Source organism: Suillus discolor (genome assembly GCF_016758755.1).
Source record: "Suillus discolor strain FC423 chromosome Unknown F5147scaffold_54, whole genome shotgun sequence".
Lineage (NCBI taxonomy): Eukaryota > Fungi > Basidiomycota > Agaricomycetes > Boletales > Suillaceae > Suillus > Suillus discolor.
In genome coordinates this window covers 161438-178381 of record NW_024541301.1, presented here as the reverse complement: position 1 = coordinate 178381, position 16944 = coordinate 161438, and the positions used below count along the sequence as shown (strand labels likewise).

Genomic DNA, 16944 nt, shown 5'->3' with positions numbered 1-16944 from the left:
CTGTCTGCTTCGTTTAGACTCTCCTTGTTTTACACTCTAACCTTATATTGAACGCGCCGGAGGTGCTGTCACGTTCAGGCCTACGAAGCAGAGACTGATGCCCATCGAAAGTCATTGGGAAGGTCACATCGCACCGAGGCCGTTGTTAGGCAAAGTTGTGCATTGGATTTTTAATTTAGCGTAGAGGGCCGTGCCTTGGCAGCGGCGTGGCCGAGGTGAGTTATTGTACAATAAAGTACCCAAGGATTGAGGCTCGTCGAACAGGTTTTACGACATCAGCTGGTACAGTTTGAAGAGTAATAAACTAGGCTTCATGCAGTCATAACAGTGCGTCCGAGACTTCTTTTCCGTATCCCCTCAGCGCTGTCTGAATCTAGAGGTAGCATTGTATCTTCAATCATGGATGCTCAATCAGGATGTATCAGGCTGTGCAAACGGATACATACAGCGCTCAATTAGTTTGTCTCTGGCTGTGCAAACTGATGCCTGTCACCACTGCACCAACATCACATTGCAAATCAAAGATTCTGTACTGTCAATTTTTGGCATCCCTATGAAACCAAAGTCCGATGTTGAGGCAGGGAGCAAGAAGGTGCGCATGTATGTTGAAGTTCTTCAATCTCTTGCAGCGTTCAAGTATTCCGCCCTTGCAACTGCTTGGCAACCAACATCTACGCTGAGCGCCCGGATTGAGTTCATCTTTCTTCATTTGAAAATACTTACTACTTCGGGGTAATCCATGCAGGAGCGGATCTCATTTCGGTATTGCAAACACATGATTGTGGCATATCTAGCACGAATGTCATTGTCATACGTCCACTAAGTTCGCCTCTCACCCACACCAATTCTCTACCAATGACTATAGTCTCAGATGATCCTGCTTGGTGGCCGACCATCAGTGCATATCGTTTTTTTAGCTATTTTATCGGTTCGTAGAGAGCAGTCGGATTTGATGCTGCCAATGCCTCAATCTAACCTCTACTGCGGTCTCGCAGTTGCCGCCTTCATGGGAGTTACATATGATTGGGGTGAGCATGATGATATCCAAGGACTGCCGATTTTTACAAGTACTTTCAGCACTTACATTTGGACAAGAGGTATGTCGATGCTACGACTGGAGCAGCTATCTCGCTGACAATGGTTTTATAGGTGGAACTGATCTGGGTGAGTGATGTCTAGTGTCAGAGAAACACATGTCAATTTATTTGATTCCAGAGGCAACGTTGGTCCCTAATGACGTTTCTGTATCTCGGTGTATGTACCTTATTTGTCGCGGTTTCCATGTTGTGCTGACTTGAGATTTTTTAGGTGCGCTACCTTGGAATCTTATCTGCTGCGTATGTTCGGAAGGCTACACAATCGGTGTCGTGCTAATTGTCTATCTCTCATAATCAGCATGTACATGTTGGGTATGTCTCAGTACATTCGTTCTCTTCACTTCTTCTGATCAGTGGCATTCAGGGAGTGTTCCGACCATCTTGCTGTCAGATACAGTGAGTCTTCTGCACATATCACTGCCATTCCCTCCAATTAACCGTAGTGCCCTGTAGGTGTGGGTGTGATTCTTTACTGACTTATTGGTTCACTAACGACTGCTGTGCTATACTGCCACAGATGTGAGTCTGTTTGGAGTGTGCGCTACCCTAGGCTAGTCACTCACTGGACTGGTCAGGCTTAATTTCGTACAACGTGTGGAATTGGACAGTTGTTGTGGCATCTGTAATGCTGTGGAGTAAGCTTGGCACTTGCGAGACCTCAGTGATATTGACCTGACTAAAACATGCTGCAAGTCATCATAATCACTCGGTTGTATGCCATGTATCAGCGATCCAGAAAAATCCTGATAATTCTCATTGTCACCTTCCTGGCTGTCAGCATTTTTGACGGAGTCGCCACCGTAATGACGACAATGCAAGTTTCAGGGGGTGAGCTCAATTGTGGATGAAAATAAATGTGCATGGGGCTCATTGATCAATACCAGAGGAATTCATTCTCTCCGGCACTTATGAGTGCCAGATTGACTATCCGGAAGATATCCTACTTCTTATGTCTGCTACTTGGATACTCGGCATCGCGTGGGAGGTCCTCACACTATGTCTCGCAATCTGGATTGCGGTAAAACACTTCCGTGGAATGCGACAACATTCGGAAGGAGGGATTATCGAGGACTGTTTTCACGGTGTTGACAAAAACTCATGTGGTTTACTTTGCGAGGTAAGCTCATTCTGTGATTATTGTTCCTTTTTACCACTGAAGTGTCTGACATGATAGCTTTGTTGCTGTTTCTTGCTTCGAGCTCACTGCTGATTTCAGTCCAACATTCTCAACGGTATGTCAATCTTTCACTTGCCTATGCACGCTACCACAATTTATCGTTTCTATAGTCCAATTCCCTGGGCGCTCAGATTGTTTTGGGGCTTATTCAGATCTCGGGGGTCGTGCAGGTGTTTGTGCTGGGACCACGCCTGATCCTTGGTGTTCGAGAATACCGCGCTAAGCTCGCTGCCGATGCCGACGAACCGATTGTTATGACCTCAATCGCTTTCCAGGAGCGTGTGCATATATCGACTGGCAGTGGTGTGTGATACTCGGTCAAGTTAACGGCTGTCTCGTACTCTAAAGGGGCGGGGGATTTTGTTTCTATCTATTCCCACTTTCGTGATGGCGTTTGTTTGGTAGATTCAAGGAGACATACGAAGTTTTCGTCGTAGCATTTAGTTAAGTGATTTGCTATACGTGCTGACAATATTTAAATCAATATCGTAGTTATTTTCACTGGCACTAGCTGCACCAACCACTGGTCCTCAAATGTGTGCACGAGAGTGACAGTGCACCGCTTCAGCTTCTCAGCAATCTGTCCTTGAGTCATCTTCTTGCCTCATTCAACGTCCCCACCCTTGTGCTCTCACCTAACTCACGCCAATTGGCTTACAGAAGATTAGGATTGTTACTGAAGCACTACTGAGGGATACATGCATCCTATTAAACATTCTGATACGAAGGCCATGAGTGAATTTGAATGCTCCTGCGTCATTTCTGTAGCTGGGAACCAGCGCCTCTAGGGAGTCGGAGGAATCCGAAGGAATCTAGGGTACGAGCATGGCACACCAAACATAACACGGCTCGTTGATGTGACGCACCCAGGAACGGACATGAAGACACCAGCACAAGCGATAGTGCAGGAGTCGAGCATCTGTTGCTTGATTTCAGGCGGTGGACGTGATAGCGAGTTAGAGACAAGGAAGGGCCAGTCTCTCGATGTATTCCTGTGGGAAACCGTGAGCTTCCACGCATCCTATAATGACAACTTTTGGGCGCTCTTGTGCAGTTGTGTAAGTAGTGAGAACGAGATAAATGTCTGCTTGGATGTAAGCAGATAGTTTTTGGGTGGAAACTCCGAAGGGGCAACCCGGCCCCGATAGTGACCCTGACCTGTGCAAAAGTGAGCCGAGGTAAGCTGCGATTCCCATATTAGTAGGAGTGAATGCGACGTAGAGAACTGAACCTCGGATCCCCAAATCGTAGGAGCCGCAAGGAGGTGAAGCTTGATGAGAGGATACTTAATACCAAAGCAGTAAGAAGGCATCTGCATGAGCATAAATGCGGGCATCTGTGTTAATACAAGCATCCTCGTTGATGCGGGCATCCACGTCGATGTGGGCATCTACATCAATGCGGGCATCTGCACCCATGCAGGGATAGATGTCAGTGCGAGCACCTGCGTCGATTCAGGCGTGCGTGTTCACGAAAGTGCGGGAATCCACGTGCGCACATCGACAGGTGTTGGCAAGGATGGTACTCTCGCTCGCCATTGGCGAAGGTGTCATGGTGACTGGGTGGATGATTCCTCCATTTTTGAGTTCGCTGGTGAGAAACATGATGAGAATTCACACGGTGAACTTCCTACACTAATAAGCTTGAGAGAGCAGTGCCATAGCACCTTCGAGTGCTCTCTACTCATGTGTCGGAAATTTCCTAAGTCGGTTGCAATCACGTACCTCTGAGACTCGATTACAACCGTATTGATACCGAGTCGAGATCTTCGCACCTGAATTCTATTATTGATACCCAATAAAATATTCACACCGAAGTTGGGACCAATTAGTGGGACTCAAAGTAGATTTTGAAACTCGCTAAAGCTTCAGAAAACTCGCTAAAGTCTTCAGAAAACTCGGCCAGAAAGCCACCAAAACACACGGCACATAGCGGCATCAGAGTGGACTTGGAAACAACACTTGTCATTTTTTGAGGCATGTAGACTACGACAAAAACATGTAGATATAGCTATGTATTTAACAAGCAAGGGAAATTACACGAGATGCAATGAAACAGAAATCCACAGATGTGCGCATATGTGAAATGGTTTGTCGGCGATTTTTCTGAGTGCGTGACAGTGAGGGAGGGGGGACTCCGAAGCATTGAGCAAGAGTCAGCGGACCGTGGGGTCATGCATATAACAGTCCATGTCCGCATGCGCGTTATTACTAGTGTTGTTATGAGGAAAGGAGGGAGGAGCTTGCAGAAGACGCGGATCAATAGGAGGATTGTTGTTGGAAGAGCCGTTAGAAGGTTGGGGCTGGGGGGAAAATGTACTGTGGGGCTGCGGCTGAGCAGAGGATGCGCTGTGTGATGGCAGATGGGGCTGCAATTGGGGGGAGGATGCGCTGTGTGATGGCCAATCAAGCCCATCCAGTGTAAGGCAAATATGGAAGAGGAGGATGTGATCGATGCATCGATCATAGTGACAACTTTTGGGAACATCTCGCTGGTCAATGAAAGTAGCGACACTGATTGTCCATATCAATCAGATGAGTTCATAAGAAGAAGAAGAAAACGCACTAGAGTTCTTATCGAGCGTGAAGAAATCAGCAAGCAGATCCTCTGATGCCAACCTCAGTTCCTTCAGGTTAAGCTTCTTGCCAAGCACCAATGAGCTTGTCTCGGTCTCTTCACAGGTAATGACAATGACAGGGAAGTTGTGGATTAGCATGGGGGTGTGGTTGAGTGCAGCCGCCATCAGGATGTTATGGGTTGGTGTGGGGGCGTGGTTGAGTGCGGCCGCCATCAGGGTTGGTGTGGGGGCGTGGTTGAGTGCAGCTGCCATCAGAATTGGTGTGGGGGCGTGGTTGAGTGCAGTCGCCATCAATGAGGTCGACGACATCAGCAACACTGATGGCAGCAGAAATTCAAACTCTGATTCAAACTCCGCTGAATCAGTTGGAGATCGGACAACTAATAAGATAATACCCCTCCCCACTATGATCATGCCTCATGTAGCCCTACGTGAAGATCTCCTCAATTCTATTGATAAAGCTACTTTATCATTAGCCAATTTGCAATACCAGAATGCACTCCTAGACGACTGGTCTGACTCCGAGTCTGATATGGACTGGGACACAGATTCAGACTCAGATGATGATGAAGATAGTATCAACATGCCTTTTAGCTCGATGTCCCCCCCATCCCCACTGTCCCCACTGTCACCTTTTGCCAGCACTGCGACTTCTTATTCTTCCTCCGAGTCTAGTGATGAATCCAGTGCTGATGTTGCTGCACATTACAATAGGCTCCAAGACACCATCACTGCACTTCGTGATGAAGTCGAAAGGGCACGGGTACTCCACAAGCCAGATGAACCACCTCCACGAGCACCTCAGCTTCATATGCTAGTTCATCACGAGGAACACCGCCCTCATTTGTTTCGGCAGAAACTTCGTGTTAACCCAGAGATCTTCGATGATATCCTTGATCAGATCTCCGATCACCCTATCTTCCACAACCAGTCCAACAATCCTCAGCTCCCTGTTTCCATCCAGCTTGCCATTTTTCTCAATCGTGCAGGCCACTATGGGAATGCCATTACTCTTGAGGATGTCGCTCAATGGGCAGGTGTGAGCGTTGGGTCAGTTGTCAATTGCTCTCATCATGTGATGGTTGCAGTGCTCGATGCACATGATAAGTTTATCAACTTCCCAGCAGCTGACTCTGAGGATGCTCGCTTGGCTCAGGCATTTGCTGAGTCTCAAACCTGTCCAGAGTGGAGTGGAGGCTTTCTAGCCATTGATGGCTCAACTATGGACCTTTATGCCAAACCTGGCTTTTATGGTGAGGTGTTTTATGATAGGAAATCAAAGTATTCCCTTGGTTGTCAAGTAATGTGTTTTTCTCTATTATCATCAATAAAAAAATTAATTTAATTCTAGGCAGTCATTCTGCCCCACAACCTCCTGATTGTTGATTATTCCCTTGGTCAACCTGGGAGTGTTCATGATGCCTTTGCTTTTCGATCCACTCACCTATATGAAGAGCATGCTGACCTTCTGCCTGATGGTCACTGGGTTTGGGCAGACAGTGCATATCCATTGGAGCCATGGTGTATAGCCTTTTTCAAGAAGCCTCACAATGGACGGTTGACAAAGAACCAGAAGACATTCAATTATCACCTTTCTAAAGTATGATTTTTGCTTGGGTGGATTTTCAGTGAATTTAAATTTATTTAGGTCCGTGTGCGTGTGGAACACACATTTGCTGTTTTGAAGGGACGGTTCCAGTCTCTCCGAGAGCTCCAGTTCAATATTCAGTCAGAGAAAGACCTGGAGTTTGCTGTGCAGTGGATTAAATGTTGTATCATCCTGCACAACATGATTATCCGCTTTGAATCCCATCATCTCCAGCAGGATGGATTATACAAGAATTCTCTGAAGTGGGCTCGTGTAGAGGGTGGGGACTTTATACCTCAAGAGCATGAAGATGTAGATGGTGATGAAATAGTTGGTGACAGATCTTATGAAGGAACTCCAGGCCAGACTACTCGTTTAAAGCTGATGGATCAGCTCTTTGACAGTCCTCATTCAAGGGCTCAACGTAGGAGGGGGTGAAGACCAAGAAAGCTTATATTGACCATGAATGTGTCCTACTAGTAAGATACTTGTACAACATATGTAACATATGTACCATCAAACACAACAACAATGAGAACAAAAAATAAATAAAAATGAGAGCGGCAAAACGATGACATGATGATGATGATGACGACAACGGACGACAACGACGACAACAATGACAACAGACGATGACAACGACGACAATGGACGACAACGACAATGACAACGGACAACGACAACGACAAACGACTCACTCCCCATGCGAGGCAGGAGGTTTGCTACCCTGCATCATCTGATGGAACTGGATCTTGAGGCGTAAGGTTTCCGCTTCCTTGTCGAGGACTAAGGAATGTGCCTTGTGCACTTGAATATCCGTCTCACGAAGGCGGATTTCAGCGTCCTTACTCTCCTGATGGCATTGGTGATTGACGGCGGCTTGTGAGGACTCGTGCGCACGCGTGTCACGAAGCCACTCGTACTTCTTCACATCACGATGGTAGTCAGTCTTCACATCAAGCTTCGCGAGGAAGCGTTGATGCTTCGCCTCATGGCGCGACACAGCACTGGACTGGATGCTCTCAATCTCGTCATTTACCTTGGCAACCTGTTCCTGAACGTCCGACTTGGCTTTCTTCTTCTTCGAGCCTTCGGTGCTGGTTGGCAATGATGTGTGGGGGGTGGGACTTATTAAACTGTCGGATGATGTGTTGCGAGTTGTTGAGGAAGGGGTTGACATGCTGCGGGACATCCCTGACGATGCGATAGAGGGTGTTTTTCTGTGATGCCCCCCACAACTGGAGGGTCGCTGTGCGCCGAATGCCGCACGGCTGTCATAAAAGGGTGTCGGCGATTTCTGCGGCACTTCAAAAGCACTGGGAACGTTGGGAGGAGGAGAGGGCGATGCTGCAAGTTGACACTTTTTTCCAGTGGCTCTAGTGTGGCTGTCGGGGGTCATGGGGTCATCTTCCAAGTGGCGCATTGCGTCCCCGAGGGGGGCGGACAAAGCACCACTCAGATCCAGGTCATCGTCATTGTCATCGTCATCAGGGCCATCCATATTACAGTCCGTGTCGTTACGATGAAAGGAGGGAGGAGCTTGCAGAAGACGCGGATCAATAGGAGGATTGTTGTTGGAAGAGCCATTATCCATGTCCGCATCCGCATCATGATTGGTATTACTAGTGTCGTTACGAGGAAAGGAGGGAGGAGCTTGCAGAAGACACGGATCAATAGGAGGATTGTTGTTGTAAGAGCCGTTAGAGGGTTGGGGCTGGGGGGAGAACGTACTGTGGGGCTGCAGCTGAGTGGAGGATGCACTGTGTGATGGCAGATGGGGCTGCGATTGGGGGGAGGATGCACTGTGTGATGGCTGAGTGGCACCCTCAAAATTCATCGAGGGACCAGCCCTGCCAGGGTCACCATGCGGCTGTACGAGCGCATAGAGATTACCTGCGTGGTCAACCCCCAGCCTGGATGAATGCGATTTAATCGCAAAAGATGGGATCGAGTGCCACATGCTATCGAGATCGGTATACCATGGAAGTTCAGCATTGACTTCATCTGCAAAGTTTGATCAGTCAATAATCAAGAAATAAGTATAAAGGACTCACCCAATAAGTTGTTCGAGGTAGTCGCATCCAATGGCACCACACCAGCACCCATTGCACTGAACTTGGCCTTGCACTTCTTGTATTTATTTTTGAGACTTGAAATTTTATCAGCGTAAATAAGAACAAGAGAAAGAGACTTACGCTGTGATGCGGTTGGCGACTGACACATGAAACTTCTTCAGATCCTGATGATATGCGGTCTTGTATTTGGAGTGGGTCGCAAAGATGAGCTTGGCAATAACATCGTGTATTTCATTCTTGTCCTTGCCCGAGGGGGCATCATCAACGTTAGGCATTGCTTTCTTACCATTGGAATAGAACAGGATGCGACAATCAGGTGGGTGAGTAGTCAGATGATTGATGAGGATTGTAGTGAGAGCATGATCCCTTTCCCACTGGATAGCGAACTTGATTGTATCTTGATGATTGGATTCAGGTTGTCGTTGCGACGAGGAGGCCTGCGGATCCATTGGATTTGAGCGCACCTCTTGAGTGTTGGCTCTAAGTCGTGCTGAGCGACGAGCAAGATGGCGAAGGGCAGGCATGGTGTTTCAAACTCCGAAAGCCTGACTTCGAATTGCGGTGCCATGCAGGCTGTGTTTTTTCGACTTTCCTGACGCTTTAGCCGCGAGTAGCCAGGCGCCAAAATCTACCTTGAGTCCCACTATTATTCCCACACAATAAGGAACACCATGGATAGTGATATTTTGTGCTAGGACTTTAAGCAAATAAATACTATAGAAAATATCACATTGATATGCAATTATATGGCTGTCATACTGTAATGCTTTAGAAGAAATAAGTGCAAAGAAGGAAGGGATGAGGTAAATTCTACCTTCATTAGCATGGGTAGCTAAAGGATAAATGTATAACAAATATGACTCAACTACTTTTGTATGATTAATCACAGATATATTGCACAAGTAAAAAGACAAAGAGAACAGGTAAAGAAGGGTATAGGGATGCCTGGAGGGTCATAGTGAATTATAATACACTATAATTTTGCCTGTCCCATGTGACCTTAGACTGTTTTTTCCTAAATAATTTCTACACGAATATCTAAGTCAGATTAAGCTTTATATGACTAGACCACATTGGACCAAAGCTGTCTAGAGAGGGAATTGCGTGGATAAGATCTAACAGGTGAGTCTTGTCTCAGTATCTTGGTCAGAACTCTATATTGACAATGTATGTACCTAACAGGTGAGTCTCCTACGTCGTCATCAGTATGTCTACTCAAAGGGTAAAGTAAAGCTAACTCACATCTCAGTATTGCATGAAGATCCTGGTGCTGAATTCTCGTGCATGGGAGAGGTTGGGCTTGGTCTTGGTGACCAGCTCAAATGGTGTCGCACCTGGTGTTGCCCTAGACGGTAGGCGATTTTTCAGCCAGGTGGTGTAATTAACTGCCTCTGCCCACAGGTTCTTAGGGAGGTCCTTCACCAGCAACATGGCTCTGGCATGCTCGATGAGGGTGCGGTTTAGGCACTCGGCCACTCCATTCTGCTGAGGTGAGTCGTGCACTATGAGTTGTCTCTCAATGCTGCGCTCACTCAAGTACTCGTCGAATTTGGCACTTAGGTACTCTCCTCCACGATCAGACCTGATCTTGTGGAGCTGGACGCCTGGATTTTGGCGTGTAAGCCAGGCCTCATAGGCCTTGAAGGCGGTGAGTGCCTTGCTCTTCAGCTTCAAGAACTGAATTTTGGTCTGGCGTGTGCAATCATCTGTGAAGGAGATGTAGTACCAGCATCTGCCCAAGCTGGTGGTCTGTGCGGGGCCCCATAGGTCTGTATGGACCAACTCTCCATAGGTGCGTGCTCAGTTGTGGCTCTCATTGGGGAATGGTTTCCACGCTGACCTTGCTTTGACACATGCGTCACAGAACTCTGGCTTGGAGTCTTTGTCCAGCTCAATGCCCACAACAAGACCTTTGTTCACGGCCTCGACCACTGCAGGCTGGGAGACATGGCCCAGCACCCGGTGCAACTCACTCATGGTAAGTTTCACTTTAGCAACATTTGCATGGTGCTAACTTGTCCTTCCTGCTGCTATGCTATAGAGACCCTCAACTTGCGGAATTTCCGCAATGACCCGGTGTTTCGGTCCCTGGGACAAGACCTTGCACATGCACCCCTCGAAAAGGACAGCCATGCCTGCAGCTGCTATGTGATTGGTGGATATGAGGGTAAAGGCCATGGCAGGTGCGTATAATGCATTTTTCAGTGACTTTCGTGCATTTCTCACAGAGGGGCAACTCTAGCTCGATGTCTCCACGACCTATGGTGCTCAGGCTTGAGCCATCGGCCGTATGGATTTCCTGGGGGGATATAGAGGTGAAATTGGTGAATTTTGCCTGGTCTGGGCAGAAATGCAACGTGGCACCGGAATTGACGATGGCACCACGGCATTCAATGGGGACTTTGAGGTCCTTGGCGACACTCGCCAAGTCGGATGATACAAACGCATATTGGTCCTGGGACCCAGACTCTGCGGCTGAGTTTGCCGTCTCCTTCTGTCCCTTTTCACCTTTTCGCCTTTGCTGATTCAGGCCTTGGCCCTCTTTTCCCCCTCCAGGTCTCCAACAATTGGTCTTGTAGTGACCTTTACAGTCGCAATTATAGCAGGTAATGTCTGTGTTCATCTTGCTTGATGTAGCTGACCTTTTTCCCTCATCTCTAGGCTCCCTTGCACTAAGTGCCGTGCCCATGCTCCCCTTTTTACTGGGGTGTTTCTCGATGAGCTGACAGTGCTTGTATTCCTCCGTAACAATACTGATTAGTTCGTAGGAGGACAAGGGGGTCTTTGTGATTTTGGCAGCGGCGTTAATGGAGGACAGGAGAGGGCGATAGGATTTGGGGAGTGAGCCAAGAATAATGGCGTGGAAGTCCGTATTGAGGATCCCGCACCCATGCCTGCAAGTAGCTCGCACAAGTGCAGCATCTCAGTGAAGTGAGCTTTTACGTCAGCTCCCTTGTCACACCTTGTTTCCTGCAAGTGCTGCTGTAAATTGATCTGGATGAGCTCGGTGTAGAGATACAACAATTGCTGGGCACTACACAAAGTAAGTAGCCAGCAATATAAAATGTTGTGGTCGTGCACAGCCTAGTCTGCTTATACTTGCAAGACAAGTGTGTTCGACCCGAGGGGCTTGCTGTTGGTATTAGAATAATCAGTTATATCAAAAGGAAGATAGTCCGAAGCGCGGGAAACAAAGTCCGAAGGTATAATTACGAGTTTGATGTCAAAAACGTCGGGTCCGATGTTTTCGGGTTTCGGGTTAGCGGGTTCATCAGGTTTGCGTCGGGTTAGCATCGGGTTAGCATCGGGAATGTAGCAAATGTCGGGGATAGCGAACGGCGGGTTACTGTCAGATGTTTCAGATAAGGAATGGATGATATTGCAGAATCCAACTAAGAACTACGAATATTGGATGACCTCCTCCTACTCGGAGGTAGAAAGGTAAGTAAATAGGTAGGAGGTATGTGAAATATATAGTATCTATGTAGAATTTCGGAGTGCTATAAGCGAAAGTAGTAGCGCTGATTTTTGGGTCCGATGTTCTATGTAATAAGACACGATGTACTGCGGACATGTAATAACGTGTTCTACAATGTTAGCGATGTGAAAATGAATAACTGCGCACCTAGTGGGGATAGATACGACAGGACAAGACATAGGGAGGACAAATGTGCGGGAAAACATCGGGTCCGATGCACAGGAAACGTCAGGTCCGTCGGATTAGCATCGGGTTTAGCGGATAAACATCAGATTGAGCAGGTTAGCGTCGGATTGAGTGGATGAGTGTTGGATAACATCGGGAAGTGATTCAGATATTTGACATGCATGGGAAAATAGCTGAGTATGAGCCTAGCGCGAGCTCGAGTGCTACATTGGTCAGAATTCTATATTGACGACGTATGTACCTAACAGGTGAGTCTCCTATGTCGTCATCAGTACATCTACTCGAAGGGTAAAGTAAAGCTAACTCACGTCTCAGTATCTTGGTCAGAACTGAGATGCTTGGGTGGCTGGCTGCTGCCTTTTATATGGTAAGTCTTTTTCTAAATGATATTAAAACAAAACATTGATACTTGGAAGATTTCAGCTCCGACGTCACATCTCTCGTCCCTGTGCCTCTTTGCCCTTGCGCTCGGACCACTCATTCGTCATCTTGTTCTTCGGCTTCAGTCTCATTGGCAACATTCGACTCGGAGGATTTAGACGTCAACAAGCTGCCAATACTCTCAGAATATTGTATGATCATAATGCAGTGCCTTATTATCTCAATGTGGTTGTAATACTAGATCAGGTTATCAATTGCAAAATATGAATAACAAATGACAATCTACTATGATTATGAAATATACATAAGATGAGCTACATATTTTATTCTTTGAAAACTCTCTAGTATCAGATACAGTCTGTTACAGTAACATGGCACGAGTCCCCCGCCAGCAGACAGCCCTCTGCCACCCGCACGGCTATAGACGATAGACGACACCGGAGTCTCACCAGCTCCATAGACGACGATAGATGATGATAGATGAGAGACGATAAGCGGCAACTGCCGGCTTAGATAAGCGGTCTGGACCGCACGTGACGACACATGACGACATAGGTCTAGAAGACCTATTTATGTTATCAAGATAGAAGGCAAGCCTCGTGTTGCCTCATGTACTGATAGAAGGATACCACGTGGATCCTATCTCTGATGGAAGCGTACCGCATGGACGCTATCTACGATAGAAGCCCGCCTCATGGACGCTATCTCTGACTCATGTAGATAAGCATATTAGAACCCAGCTTTAGGCTGAGCTTAGATACGATAGAGTAGCCTTATATAAGGTCGAAGATTACAAGTAGACGTTCCTTACTTTAATCTTACTAGGTACATCCCAGAACTAGTCTAATCAACTAGGTTTATCCTTGAACTCCTTGTCCCGCTAAAGCTACCTGCTCGACATCGACTCGTACCTTCAGTGACGCCTCTCACTGTCTGTAACTCTGCTATCATCTCAGCGTAACCCCTCGTTAACCACCACGAGCTACGTTCGAGTACGCAACCTTTGCTTGTCTGTAAAGGCCGACGACTCTCAGCACTTGGTACCACTGTCGTGGTTGTCGCTGTTTAGATCATCCTAGTCACACACGACCGCTTGTCGTAACACAGTCTTTGAAGAAGAGGCAGTTTCTATTTAAGCTGCCTTTGGTCCAAGAGTGTAAAGTGATCACAATACTGTGTCATCTATTAGCTAGTTGCTAAGGCTTGTAAATGTATTATTAACCATTACAATTGTTAGTGCAATATCTGTCTCTTGTAATTATAATGTTAATATATTATTCTGACAAAGTAAGGTGATTTCAAAGCCAGTAAACAATCTCTAGCAATAACTTGACATCCACAAAGTCAGGCTTGTTATAGAGCATTTGCTGATGGCAACAATAAATGGCCCCCTTCTTGCACTGAAACTTCAGGTACTCTGCCTGGATCTTCAATAGCCTTATGCTTCAAGTATTACTCACATTTCTTTGAAGATACTAGTAAGCAAATGGCCTTCTGGATAATACAGTAACGGTAATGATCCATCTATAAACTTACTATCACTCATTGGCATCTTCCTTTTTTAATGTGCACTATTTGGACTGTGGACAGGTTTTCCACTTTCATTAATCACATTTACCCCCACATCCTAATACTCTAGCTGTCAGCTCTCTTCCTAATCAATGTCATCCCACTAGTCACCATGCTTCGGGGAGAACTTAGGCATATGTCTTGCAGAGAGTGCATCATTTGTATGCTTTAGGTATGTTATTGTCAAATACTATGACATGATCCTCATTTGTATAGTATTTCTTGAGTATATCCATTGCACTTAAAGCCTGTTTGAGAATGTCCTCACAGATAAAGTAACATTCATGGGTCTTACAAGGTTTGAATAGGATATGAGCACACTCTGTTCCATCTGGTGAATACAGCCATCTATAATCAGGGCTAACCATATCAGCAACTATTAGTGATGCACCTTCTCCTTTGGTATAAGGTATGGCAGTTTCACTTTTGTGCACCCATCAAATTTTTCTTCAATCATTTGCATAATATATCAACTCATTATGATTTTAGATTATGACTTGACAAGCCTTAGTACTTGATGGCAGTGAGGTATCTTTGTTTCTATCAGTTGTATAAATTTGTGTGCAAAATAGTAGCTTGGCCCAAATGGGAAGAAAAGCTACTTGTTAATATTCCACCACATCAATCCTCTCATGTCTGTCAACAAACTGATCAGTTAGTGTCTTTGACCACTGAAAACCAACATAACTCATCTAACATTGTGCTGTTGAGAGGGATTTTGTTTTAGTTAGTTTTAACTGTGACTTTACATTAGCTCAATCAAGATATTTGACAATATCCATTGCTTTAAGATACTTCCCAATCCTCTATAAACACAGAAGCAACTCCTATGCAAAGTTTTCATCTTCCAGTATTAAAGAATTCTAGGTCCCATAGATATTCAAAGGAAGGTCTTTACGATATAGCACTTAGCCTCATGCTAAGCTTATATTCAGTTATTTTACAATTCATGTCAAATGCCTGTTGCATGCTAATAACTTCCTGATGTAACCCGATACTTACTCACTGAACCCAATACTTTGACTAGCAGACCTAATGTTTCAGCCACATCAGCTGATCCAATATCCTGTGCACACATCCTTCCTGTGTCCTGTCCTGTCTTGCTCCTGTCTTGCTAGCCTACTAGGTGTGTAGTTGATTATTTCCCATGTTACTTATGTCATAGCCAGCACTATTACATGTTTTCTCATCATCTGCAGCACCTCATGTCTGTTTACATGTACTTTGAATCTGAAATATTTTGCTACTGCTTTCACCTAGGTATTCTGTATTTCTACATATCTACATAAATATTAGACTCCCCACAGTATCACCCATCATCCAAGTAGTAGAGAGCTGTTTTCCAATGCTTAGAGGTCAAACCCAATATTTTGTAGTTCTTAGTCAATATTGCAAATATTACAGCTCTCTTTATCCAAAATCCCCGTTATTATGTTCCTCTCCCTCCACAATAACTTGGTTGCTTTTTCAATTGCATATTTAGCATAAGGGTTCATCAAATGTAATGCAGTTGTGACGTGCAAGTCATCTCACTGATAGGAGCATGACTGTGAGATAAGGTGCATTTAAGACATCATTGATGATAAGGTGGTGTTGCTCTCCATTTAGGTGTTATATACATTGTATTAATCCAAGACCTATTGCATTGATCTTTGAATCATCACCAAGGTGAATCGCAATTGGCCTTCACAGTTTTTGGAATGTAGATTCAACAAATCATGACCTGTGTAGTGTCATGTGATATGAACAACTGGAGTCGATGAGGATGTCCTTTAATTGTTGAGTCGTGTTAGTGGCTGCAGCAGTCATCAATATGCACAATTGAACATGTTTTATTAAAGTCTTTGTGATATATACACATCGAGAATTATTATTATGATGCTTTGTATATGCATGCTGTGCCTTCTCACTCCTGCTCCAAGTTTCAACAGTGTCTGAGTCAGTCCCATCTGTGTCTGAGTTTGAGTCTGTATCTGCTTTGTTTGCCTTGGCCTTTGATCCAGACTTCTTTTGTTCCCGCAGTTTCTGCTTCCTCTTCTTTCACTCCTTCCTCAAGTCCTTCAAATCTTGACAGTCCTTCATAGCATGACCATGCAACTCATGGTAGTTACAGTATTGTCCTTGGTCATGATTTGTATTCATGCCAGTGCACACATCAGCAGTGAGTATGGATGAAAATTCCAAAGGTGCTGAACTCCCTTTAATAAGCAAGGATTGCGAGAGCAGTTATGTAGAGACAGCTTTGAAAGTAAGTGTTGAGGCAGCAGGAAGTGCTTGAAGCAACAAGATTGTGAATATGTCCCATATAGGAGTGAATGATAGTAACATTAACATGAGGAATGCCTGTATCTTGTCACTGATTGCTTTTTCTATGGCTGTGAGCTTTCAATTGTCAGCCACAAAGGTAGTGATGTGTTCCTCCATTGATGAGAAGTCAGCATACTTCTGTTTCATCATAGTCTTAAGCATAAAAAATGTAATTAATCCTGTATTAGTATCTTGGTGTACTCTTTCGAGCTTCTTCCATGCACCTTTGGCAGAGGTTTCATCTGCAATGAGGTCTAGCTTTTCATTACTGACATATTTAATGATGACACTGAGAGCTTTGTCATTGCGAATTTTCCAGGTGTTAGGGAAGCTAGATGTGATTGAAATAGATGATGGTGCTGCAGATATAATTTCTGTCGACACAGAGGCACTGGGAGTGGGAGCTGTTGTGGACTGCTGGACAACAGATGATGTGGTGCCAGCTGCTGGCAGCACTGAAGGATCAGGGTCTTCACTGGAGACTGTATACCAAACCTTTTTCCATTAG

General features: G+C 45.6%; 3 protein-coding genes across 3 annotated transcripts; 1 reads left to right on the top strand and 2 right to left on the bottom strand.

Annotated features, from left to right (window-relative positions):
- Positions 1 to 4429: 4429 nt before the first annotated feature.
- Positions 4430 to 5143, bottom strand: F5147DRAFT_776989 (uncharacterized protein; the record flags this gene model as incomplete). Its single annotated transcript, XM_041441923.1, has 2 exons — positions 4430 to 4787; positions 4836 to 5143. 2 exons carry the CDS (start codon positions 5141 to 5143, stop codon positions 4430 to 4432), a joined length of 666 nt encoding a protein of 221 aa, XP_041289541.1.
- Positions 5144 to 7134: 1991 nt separating this feature from the next.
- F5147DRAFT_776987 (uncharacterized protein) lies at positions 7135 to 9039 on the bottom strand (the record flags this gene model as incomplete). The annotated part of the gene is made up of 3 exons (XM_041441922.1): positions 7135 to 8444; positions 8495 to 8589; positions 8636 to 9039. The coding sequence occupies 3 exons, from the start codon at positions 9037 to 9039 to the stop codon at positions 7135 to 7137; spliced, it is 1809 nt and encodes a 602-aa protein (XP_041289540.1).
- A 7175-nt stretch (positions 9040 to 16214) lies between these two features.
- On the top strand, positions 16215 to 16944 carry F5147DRAFT_655552 (uncharacterized protein; the record flags this gene model as incomplete). The annotated part of the gene is made up of 3 exons (XM_041433991.1): positions 16215 to 16290; positions 16316 to 16377; positions 16756 to 16944. 3 exons carry the CDS (start codon positions 16215 to 16217, stop codon positions 16942 to 16944), a joined length of 327 nt encoding a protein of 108 aa, XP_041289539.1.